The 11686-nt window shown below is 46.0% G+C and overlaps 1 protein-coding gene and 1 pseudogene across 1 annotated transcript; both read right to left on the minus strand.

Moving 5' to 3' along the window:
* The window catches only part of LOC121869864, a 9345-nt pseudogene extending 4838 nt beyond the window's left edge, over positions 1-4507 (minus strand).
* Positions 4504-4917, minus strand: LOC121869863 (pre-mRNA-splicing factor CWC22 homolog). Its single transcript, XM_042371427.1, has one exon. It carries the CDS (start codon positions 4915-4917, stop codon positions 4504-4506), a length of 414 nt encoding a protein of 137 aa, XP_042227361.1.
* Between the last annotated feature and the right edge of the window lie 6769 nt (positions 4918-11686).

The following is an 11686-nucleotide window of genomic DNA, read 5'->3' on the forward strand; positions in this document are numbered from 1 at the left end:
GTGTGTGTGTGTGTGTGTGTGTGTGTGTGTGTGTGTGTGTGTGTGTGTGTGTGTGTGTGTGTGTGTGTGTGTGTGTGTGTGTGTGTGTGTGTGTGAAGACGCCTTACGTACACTCATACTCACACGGTATTAAAAACTTGTTCACCTTGTTTACCTCTGAGGTCTGGTGAGGTGTCGGTAACCTTGTTTGGTGGAGGATGCTGTCACTACCCCAGCCCACCACCTGACCCACAACTACTACCGTCACTACCCACCCCAGCCTACCACCTGACCCACAACTACTACCGTCACTACCCACCCCAGCCCACCACCTGACCCACTACTACTACTACTACTAATACTGTCACTACTCCACCCCAGCCTACCACCTGACCCACTAATACTACTACTACTCACCTCACCCCAGCCCACCACCTGACCCACTACTACTACTACTACTGTCACTACCTCACCCCAGCCCACACCTGACCCAACTACTGCTGTCACCCACCCCAGCCACCCACTGACCCTACCGACCTCCCCAGCCCACCACCTGCCCCACTACTATCCCCGTCACTACCCCACAGCCACCTGACCCGACTATCCCGTCACTGCCCCCACCCCAGCTACCACCTTTACTACTACTACCACTACCTCCCCCAGCCACCACCTGACCCACTACTATCCCCGTACTACCCCACCCCAGCCCACCACCTGACCCTACTATCCCGTCACTCCCCAGCCCACCACCTGACCCTACTACCTCCTCCACACACAAATAAATCACGTGTTTTTACCGATAGTTAAAGCCCATTTCTGGAATATCCCTTATTTATTTGTTTTTGTTCAAGAGGGATCAGGTTAGGTCAGGTTAGGTTAGGAGGATCCCAGGTTAGATGGAGGATCCCAGGTTAGGTTAGATTTGGAGGCCCAGGTTAGGTTGGAGGAGACCCAGGTTAGGTTAGGTTAGGAGGGATCTCAGGTTGATTGGGAGGGATCCCAGGATGAGTTGGGTTGGGAGGGAGTTGGTTGGTTGGGAGGGACCCAGGTTAGGTTAGGTTAGAGGTTAGGAGAGATTCAAGGTTAGGTTAGGTTAGGAGGACCAGGTTAGGTTACGTTAGGGAGGATATCAGGTTAGGTTAGGTGGGATCTCAGGTTGGGTTAGGAGACCCAGTTGGTTAGGTTAGGAGGATCCCAGGTTGGGTTACGTTGGGAGGATGTCAGTTGAGTTGGAAGATATCAGTTGAGTTAGGGATCTCAGGTTGGGTTGGGAGGATCAGGTTGGGTTAGGAGGACCAGGTTGGGTTACATTAGGAGGGATATCAGGTTGGGTTAGGAGGGATCAGGTTAGGTTGGGTTAGGAGGATCTCAGGTTTGGTTGGGAGGAATGAGGTTAGGTTGGGAGGAAGACAGGTTGGGTTGGGAGGGAGACAGGTTAGTTTGGAGGAGACCCCAGGTTAGGTTGGGAGGGACCCAGGTTAGGTTAGGAGGAGACCAGAGGTTAGGTTGGGAGGGAATTCAAGGTTGGGTTAGGAAGGAGACAGGTTGGGTTGGGAGGAACGAAGTTGGGTTGGGAGGGAGACCCAGGTTAGGTTAGAGGAGACCCAGGTTGAGTTGGGAGGAGACAGAGGTTGGGTTGGGAGACAGGTTGGGTTAGGAGGGGACAGGTTAGGTTGGGAGGCCAATTGGGTTAAGGTTGGGAGTTAGGAGGAAGACAGGTTAGGTTGGGAGGGACAGAGGTTAGGTGGGGAGGAGACAGGTTAGATTAGGTTAGGTTGGTTAGGAGGAGCCCAGAGGTTGGGTTGGAGACCAGGTTAGGTTAGGGAGGACTCAGAGGTTAGGTTAGGAGGAGACCAGGTTGGGTTAGGAGGGAGACAGAGGTTGGGTTGGGAGGAGACAGGTTGGGTTGGGAGGAAGCAAGTTGGGTTAGGAGGCCCAGGTTGGGTTGGGTTGGGTTAGGAGGCAGAGGTTAGGAGGAGGGCCAGGTTAGGTTAGGAGACCCGAGTTAGGTTGGAGGACCCAGGTTGGGTTAGGTTGAGGGTTAAGAGAAGGCCAGAGGTTGGGTTGGGAGGGAGAGACCCAGAGGTTGGGTTAGGAGACAGGTTGGTTAGGGAGGAGACCGAGGTTAGGTTGGGTTAGGTTAGGTTAGGAGGAGACAGGTTAGGTTGGAGACCAGGTTAGGTTAGAGGAGGAAGACAGAGGTTAGATTAGGAGGTTGGTTGGGAGGAGAGCAGGTTGGGTTAGGTTAGGAGAGACAGAGGTTAGGTTGGGAGGGAGACAGAGGTTAGGTTAGGAGGAAGCCAGGTTAGGTTAGGAGTGAGACAGGTTAGGTTAGGTTAGGAGGAGACAGAGGTTGGGTTAGGGAGGATGCAGAGGTTAGGTTAGGAGGACACAGAGGTTGGGTTGGGAGGTAGACAGGTTAGGTTGGGAACCAAGTTGGGTTAGGAACTCAGGTGGGGTTAGGTTAGGAGGAGACCAGAGGTTATGTTGGGAGGAGACCAGGTTAGGTTAGGGAGACAGAGGTTAGGTTGGGAGGAGACAGTTAGGTTAGGAGAGGTTAGGTTAGGTTGATAGGGAGAGACACAGAGGTTGGGTTAAGAAGACAGAGGTTAGATTGGGGAGGAGACTCAGGTTAGGTTGGGTTGGTTGGGTTGAGGTTCAGATTAGGTGGAGACAAGGTTAGGTTCGGTTAGGAGATCCCAGGTTAGGTTGGGAGGCCCAGGTTGGATTGGGGAGGGACAGGTTGGGTTGGGTTGGAGGATCCCGGGTTGGGTTGGGAGAACCAGGTTGGGTTGGGTTGGGTTAGGTTAGGAGGAGACGGAGGTTGGTTGGGAGGGGACAGGTTAGGTTAGGTTGGGAGGATCCCAGGTTGGGTTAGGGAGGAGACAGGTTGGGTTGGGAGGGGACCTTTGGGGTTGGGTTGGAGGGATCAGTTTGGTTGGGAGGACGGAGTTGGGTTAGGGTTGGGGTTGATTGGGAGGGACTTGGTTGAGTTTGGAGGAGAACCAGGTTGGGTTTGATTGGAGGATCTGAGGTTGGGTTGGAGGAGACTGATTTGAGTTAGTTGGAGGAGAGGTGGTTTAGATTGAGGAGGTTGGTTAGGTTAGATTAGGAGGATCGGGTTAGGTTGGGAGGGGAGGTTGGGTTAGATTAGGAGGATCCCAGGTTGGGTTGGAGGAAGAGGTTGGTTAGGAGGAGACAGGTTAGGTTAGATTAGGAGGGATCCCAGTTGGGGTTAGGAGACTGGTTAGGTTAGATTAGGAGGATCCCAGGTTAGGTTGGAGGGGCCAGGTTAGGTTGGATTGGGAGGGATCCCAGGTTGGGTTAGGAGGAGACAGGTTAGGTTAGATTAGAGGATCCCAGGTTAGGTTAGGAGGGGACGGGTTAGGTTGGGTTGGGGCGGGAGATTTGTTGGAGTCACGATAATGTTATAAGCCTTCTGTTGGTCTGCCCATAACTCATGACGCTTTGGGCATTGTTATACATGACGGGATATAATTATTAGTGGGAATAGTATAACAGTCTATAACACCCGTCTGGGCAATAATTATAGGCTAAATTGTTATGACTTGTGATACGAAGAGGGAAGAGCCGATCAGATGGAGAGTGGGGATGATGCTAACTTACGGGAATAAAACAGAAGCCACCAAACATTTAATAAGTTCTGAGGTTTCCATATCGTTACGACTCTTTTATTAATGTTTAGTGTAGTTGTAGAAGTTGTTTGGCGGCGTATTAAGCAACAGGAATGTTTTTGATATTGTGTTGTGTTGTATGTGAGGGAGTAATGTTTGTTTACATAATTGGACAGTGATTAACCACCTGTCCTTCACTGTGCTAGAACAACTTGGGTGAGGGTTCATTCTAACGGGCTGGGCGCTGGATGTGTTTAAAGTTTAATATGTTTTGATTATGTGTAAGCGCGTATGTATGTAATGGAATGTATGTATGTATGTATGTATGTTCGTGTTTCAGTCTTTGGTTGAGGATGTAAATGGTTTGTTGATAGTGTTTGTTTACATAATACTCCTGCTAGTAGATCTCTCTCTCTCTCTCTCTCTCTCTCTCTCTCTCTCTCTCTCTCTCTCTCTCTCTCTCTCTCTCTCTCTTCATTCCCTACCTTCACTGTGCTTTGATTGTGTTGCTGACTCTTGTTGTTCTCCTGTTGTTGTGTATAATAGTGGCACTTTTTCCTTGTCATCTTCCTGTTCTCGTCTTTGTCCTCGTCCGTCTCGTCTTTGTTCTCGTCCTCCTCGTCTGTTCTCGTCCTTGTCCTTATCCTCCTCGTCTTTGTTCTCGTCCGTCTCTTGTCTTTTTCTCGTCCGTCTCGTCTTTGTTCTCGTTCGTCGTCTTTGTCCTCGTCCGTCTCGTCTTTGTTCTCGTCCTCCTCGTCTTTGTTCTCGTCCGTCTCGTCTTTGTCCTCGTCCGTCTCGTCTTTGTTCTCGTCCGTCTCGTCTTTGTTCTCGTCCGTCGTCTTTTCCTCGTCCGTCTCGTCTTTGTTCTCATCTCGTCTCGTCTTTGTCCTCATTCGTCTCGTCTTTGTTCTCGTCCTCCTCGTCTTTGTTCTCGTCCGTCTCGTCTTTGTCCTCGTCCGTCTCGTCTTTGTTCTCGTCCGTCTCGTCTTTGTTCTCGTCCGTCTCGTCTTTGTCCTCGTCCGTCGTCTTTGTTCTCGTCCTCCTCGTCTTTGTTCTCGTTCGTCTCGTCTTTGTCCTCGTCCGTCTCGTCTGTTCTCGTCCGTCTCGTCTTTGTTCTCGTTCGTCGTCTTTGTCCTCGTCCGTCTCGTCTTTGTTCTCGTCCGTCTCGTCTTTGTTCTCGTCCGTCTCGTCTTTGTCCTCGTCCGTCTCGTCTTTGTTCTCGTCCTCTCGTCTTTTTCTCGTTCGTCTCGTCTTTGTCCTCATCCGTCTCATGCTTTTCTCGTCCTCTCGTCTTTGTTCTCATCCGTCTCGTCTTTGTCCTCGTCCGTCGTCTTTGTTCTCGTCATCGTCTTTGTTCTCGTCCGTCTCGTCTTTGTCCTCGTCGTCTCGTCTTTTTCCTCATCTCTCGTCTTTGTTCTCGTCCGTCTCGTCTTTGTCCTCGTCCGTCGTCTTTGTTCTCGTCCGTCTCTTCTTTGTTCTCGTCCGTCTCGTCTTTGTTCTCGTCCGTCTCGTCTTTGTTCCTCTGTCCTCTCCTTTGTTCTCGTCCGTCTCTCGTCTTTGTCCTCGTCCGTCTCGTCTTTGTTCTCGTCCTCCTCGTCTTTGTTCTCGTCCTCTCGTCTTTGTTCTCGTCCTCCTCGTCTTTGTCCTCGTCCGTCTCGTCTTTGTCCTCGTCCTCCTTCTCCTCTTTTCCTCCATTTACTCTTCTTCTCCCCCTCCCCCTCTCTCCTTGCTGCACACACGGTTAACAGTTAAGGTCTGGCTTCTTATATAACAGATTCGGTTAGGTTAGGTTAGGTTAAGCTGTGTTGGTTAAGTTAGATTAGGATAGGGTAGGTTAGGTTAGGTTAGGTTAGGTTAGGTTAGGTTAGGTTCGGTGTGAATTAGTTTAGAGTACCTGTAGGGTTTGGTAATTACTGTCCTTGGTGGTGGTGGTACTGTCCCGGGGCGGGCGCGGAGAGATTAGGTAAGTCCCCGGTGCTGGTGCTACCTACCTGTGACGTCATTACGCTGGACGTGGTGGGAGGAGGTATTCTCAGCCTTGAGGTAGGGAGAGGGACCACCTCGGGACACGACCTAATCTTCCCACACTGTCACCATCAACAACAAAAGCAGAGACATTAGAGCCAAAACGATAGTAAAAACAATTACTGTGTATGGTAGTATCGTCACTTCTGTTTCAAACATCGTAATGACAGATTTGGTCACACTCTCAGGAACGGTAACAGACTATGTTGATCAAGGATTACCAGTTGATGCGTTGTACATGTTTTGTTTTTTTAAGACTTTTTACAAAGTCCTACATGCAAGGCCAACCTCTAATATCCAGGCACATGGCATCTCAGGGAAAATATCGTGGTGGATTAAGGACTGACTCGAAGACAGGGAACAGAGTCCTAAATGGAGTACAGAATAGAAATAGTTTCTTAGTGGAGTACCTGGAGGCCCTATCCTTGGACGGTGCTTCATATACGTAAACAATATTAATGAAAATATATCGAGCCACAGCTTCAAGTTTGCGGACGATGCGACAATTTATAGAAAGGTGGTGAGTGTGGAAGATATCTTGCCCTTGTAAAATTGTTAGCGCTGAACTTTTCAAACAGTTGCTGGATTTACAGATGCTTTTTAACACAGGAAAGTGTAAGACTTTGGGGCACAATAACCCAGAGAACAACTACAGTAATTTGTGAAGAACACTTTCCTGTCTTGGATTTGTAGATCAGGAAAAGGCCAAGACATAGTGACAAACCAGTCAGTGAAAGTAGCGCAATAAGTTGGGACTTTGAAGAAAGTCAACCAAGTTCTGGCAAACCTAAGTTTTCCCATTGAATATAATATGAAGAAGCTTATTCATCCCTATAAATCTGGTGTATCGTCCCCTTGTGGACTACTATATACAGACAAGGATGCCGCACCTTATAAAAGACATCACACAACTATAAAGGTGCAACACAGCGACGAGGATTATTCCTGAAAATAGTCATTATGATTATGTATAAGTAGGAGGAAGGACTTCAAAGTGGTAAGTCTTGAGGAAAGAAACAACAGACCGGACCTCATAGAGACATTCCAAATCCTAATAGGGATGGAAGACGTAAACTCAGATCACTTCTTTATGATATCAGCCGCAGCAAACACAGGTCACATACTCAAGCTCGCCAAGTTGTGAGGCAGAGAGACTATAAGGAAGTACTTCTTCACATAGAGGATGGTAGACCTATAGAACAGTTACGAGCTGAAGACTGGGAAGCAACACCACTCATTTACAACACTGAGCTTCGTAATGGTCCTGGACAAGACCATCAAGAACAATAGGTGAATCCTACACAGACCACCTCCTTCCCTCCCCCGACATAGCAACTAGGGTTTCCTGTTTTGGGGGTTTCTTAGCATCCCGGGATTCTGGGACAAACCAGGATATTTCCCAGGATTCCCCGCATCAGGTGATATTTGTACTAACTAATGCTATATGCTAACCCTACATACTTCATTAGTGTAGTACCTGTAGGTTATTTGATAGGCAATTGATTTGATAAATTATATTACATTGAAGCAAAGTTCTCTTTATTAACTTGCGCTACTGGTGTAAAATTAGGTACATAATCTGATTAAACAAGCAAAATTTTAATTAATTAATCTATCATATGAGTCACATGTCCGTACTCCGTATCATGCAAGCCAAGATACACCATTATATAATGGCTTGCAATTTGGCATCATATACAGACAGATTACTCGACAGTCAACACACCTCTGCACGGAGATAAACACGACTAAGGCCAGTACCCAGAAGTGTACAGGAACGGTACGAGTCACTTCTGTCAGACTCGCTCTAGCCCCTCCCCCCCTCTCTCTCTCTCTCATGCGTTTTTGTATTTCACACAGTGCAAATCAGAGATAAGGAATAACAATAAGAATCCCGGGATTTGAATCAAATTTCCAGGAAATAAACATAACCACTTACGCCCTGAATCCCAAGATCCCGGGAATTTGGCCACCTCTAGCTGTGACTTGGGTAGGTAGATCAGAGATATTTCTCAAATTCCTTAGCTTCATTATACAATACATGAAACAGGGGAATCATTCGAGGTCACAAACGAAACAAAGACGAAACAAGGACGCAACAAAGACGAAACAACTTCACGAATAGACTGACTCACACATCACATTTTCCCGAGCAAAAGGTTACGTCGTGTTGGCCTCTGAGTGATGACTGGACAATCGCTTGGGGATGTATCTAATCATTCAGCTGTATTCTGTATGAAGGCTGTACCTGTGTAGTCAGTATATATGGGATACTCTACACCATTACTGAGCTATGACTGTTGTAAAGCCAGTAACTAGTTTACTTTAGTACCCAATAATGGTAAACTAACAGACTAAGTACTGTATGAACCATCATCCAAGGTGGACACAGTTACATGAATGAACAACTCTATCGTCTTAAGAGAGTTAAAACATCATATTCAAGGGATTAAGACATTGTCCTCAAGGAGTTAAGTCATTGTACTCATGGGGTTACAATATCTTACTCAGTTGGTAATATATTGTACTCAAGAGGTGAAGTCATCGACCTTAAAAGGCTCAAGACATCTTACTCAATAGAGTACACATTGTACTCTGGATTAAACCATAGTACTTAAAGGGGTTAAGATATAATACCAGGTTGACTTAATGTACTCAGGGGGTGTAGGTCATCGTACTCAAGGAGTTTTTAAATTTTGCCAGGGGACCAGCTAGTTTATTGTGCATCCCATATTCAACACATACACTCAAGGGCGAGGAGACGTAACTAGATCCGTTTCCGTATCCCAGTATAAAAGAATAAAACGTAAACACAAGGTGAGAACTCAAGGTGTGTTGTGGGGCGTGAAGGATGTTGTGGTGAGCGTGAAGAAATGTTTACCTCTTCCCGTTTTCTCCTAGAGCTTTGAGTCATAGATCCCTCCTCCTCCTCCTCCTCCTGCTGCTGTATAAAAATCTTCTAATCGGTATCAAGATTTTTTTTCTCCTTATTTATTATTTCTCCTTATTTCTCCTTATGTTATTTGTAGATATGCTTGTTCTCTTCTCTTCTCTTCTCTTCTCTTCTCTTCTCTTCTCTTCTCTTCTCTTCTCTCAGGGTGAGTTGGATAATAGTGGTATCTAGTTTGTGTCACTCTATCAACATTTGCAAAAGGCAGAGTTAAAAAAAATCGTGTCTCATTTGTTTTTCATGATATAAGACGATACTGTACACACACACACACACAATACTGAACAAAAAACATACATACATTAACTATACTGTATCTCAGGGTTAATACTGTCTTAATACTAGGGTTGTGTGTACATGTGTTTGTGTACGTATGAGTGAGTGTAGCGTATAGTGGGTGTGTATGTATGTGTGTGTGTGTGTGGTGTGTAGCGTGCGCGCGTGTGTGTTCATATGTAATAATAATAATTAACGGTTTATTGAAAGAGCTTGGCAGCCAGAAGGCTGAAAATATACAGTTACATATTTGGGGAATGGGTTACGAATTACAAATAATATACAAGTGACATAAGTGACACAAATAAGACATATAGTAACTTAGATGGGGATCAGCTCAAAATACAGTTCATTTCAACATAGTGACAGTGTAGGGAGCAGTGTTTACTGGGAGTGAATACACTGATTTATTACATGTTATTGATAATTTTTACAATGGTTGGGACTGGGCTGTTCTTATAGCGATCAGTTCGTGCACGTATGGGCTGGATGCGGTTGTGGTGTCGAACAGCAATTCTCGGACAGGGGATCTCAGGTGGTAGTAGGGGCCGGTGTCGGGGATGGTGTAGAAGCTTCTTACCAAATTTGCAGATGAGGCCGTGGTGATGGTCAGTGAGAGTCGAAAGGGTCAGTGTGAACTTTGCTTGATATGTGTGGAAAGGGAAGGAGGTATGCCCTCTTTTTTGCTTTTTAGGTGTTGTGTGTTGTGTGTGTGTTGGGGAGGAATGTGTGTGGGTGGGCAGTGACTTGGAATGTAGATGTTGTGTATACACTGGGGGATGTGTGCGGGAACTCCGGGGGACTTGAGTCGGCGGAGGGTGGGTGGGAGACAGAAACTGGAGGATAACTGACGTGTGGTTTCAATTTAGTTTGTTGTCTATGGTGACGTGAGCTTCGTGGAATCTCTAACCTGGAGTGTGTTCAGGATCTGGTAATGAAGGAGGTGGGACAATGTCGGAGAGGGTTGATGTGCCTCCATTGTCTTGAGATGGTGGTGGTTGTGTTGGTGGCCCAGTTTTGGAACTGTTTAAATCCTGAAGGCGGTATAGTTGGGAGCAGAGTTGACGCTGATCCCAATGGTGGAGTCGTCGACATATTTCCACAGGAAGGGGGTTTCTCTTAGGGCATCATTGATGAGCATAAGGGAATGATGGTCCCATCTTGGTGCCCTGCAGGGGACCAGGGTGGTGACTGAAAGGTGGAGACAGCCCCTCGGAAAGCGCAACTTGGCGTCGGTCACTGAGGAAGTCTGTAGCCATGGTATGGAAGACTTCTCTCCAGGCGAGGTCAATAGCTTTATGATTATATTGTGGTCGACTAGGTCGAACGCGTTTAGTGAAAATCAATGAAGGCGACAGCTGGAGCGTTTTTCGTTTCTCGGATGGCGGTATATGATAAGAAAACAGTGGTGGAGGAAGCATGTTGCCATGCTGATCTACGACTCCTGCAATATCATACCCTAGCCAAACAGCTTTCACAGGTTGTGATTGGGGAATAGGTCGTAACTGGTTGGGACACTGGTGATTGATATAGAGATTCCAGTCAGCTGGGCATCTGGCTTGACTGAAAGCATTGATGATGAACAGAGGGGTTTATAGCTCCGGGGCTCTTGAATAGTTCATTGGTGAAGTCAATGGGGGTGGTAGAGCTTTAATTTTAGTTCCAGGCGTTTTGCTACGTCAAATTCTCTACTAAGTCAGGAAGGGGCTGGTAGGTATGAGGAGATTGGTCAAGCCGTGAAAGACGTCTGGCATATAGTAGCGAAATGGTTATTTTTTTGCTCAGCTGCGTCAACATTAGTGAGATGGCTAAGGAAGGAGGGTGTGTCATATTGTTTAGTCACAGAGTTCTTTAGCTTACCATACCATTGACTGATGTTGGTCTGCTCTCAGGTGTTGCTGGTAGGTGGACTTCTTTGCAGTGCGTATTCTGGATGACTCTGTTGCAGGTGATGTATGTGTTGCTTGTGTACATGTGTATGTATGTAAACTACATGTATAACATGAACATATGTGCGTCAACGCAAGAGAATACATATAATAACTACACGATACATATTTGCTCTACAGAATTACTTACATAAACCTCATAACCACATAATAACTATAACACAATCACATAACACATAACACTGTATAACACAATTTACACTTTACATAACTACATATAACGCTTACAATTACACTACATAACACATAACACTACATAACACATAACACTACATAACACAATTTATAACACATAACACTACACAATTACTACATAACACATAACACTACATAACGCATTACTACATAACCACTACACCACCTTTACGCGTGATTACACTACATAACACATTGCTACATAACGTAACACTACGCAACACGATTCCAGCACATAACACTACGCAACGCAGTTACTACGCAACACTAACACTGCGGCACGGTTACTGCAGCACTCTTACACCTCATAACACGAATTACACTACGTACACACAGATTACTACGCAACACATAACGCTACGCACAATTACGCACTACGCAACACATAACACTACATAACACAATTACTACGCAACATACTACATAACACAATTACACTACATAACATAACACTACATAACTGATTACACTACATAACACATAACACTACATACAGGTTACACTACATAACACGCAACACTACATAACACAATTACACTACATAACTTTTAACACGGTTACACTACGCAACACATAACACTACACGCTGAACACTACATAACACGCATAACACGCCCAACACAGTTGCACTACATAACACAATTACACTACATAACACATTACACTACATAACACAA

Source organism: Homarus americanus, unplaced genomic scaffold, assembly GCF_018991925.1.
Source record: "Homarus americanus isolate GMGI-L3 unplaced genomic scaffold, GMGI_Hamer_2.0 scaffold39170, whole genome shotgun sequence".
In the NCBI taxonomy this organism is placed as follows: domain Eukaryota; kingdom Metazoa; phylum Arthropoda; class Malacostraca; order Decapoda; family Nephropidae; genus Homarus; species Homarus americanus.

Bases quoted from the DNA above. Each gene is read 5' to 3' on its own strand.
- LOC121869863 (XM_042371427.1), bottom strand. From the start codon at position 4,917: ATGAGAACAAAGACGAGAGGACGAGAAAAGCATGAGACGGATGAGGAC.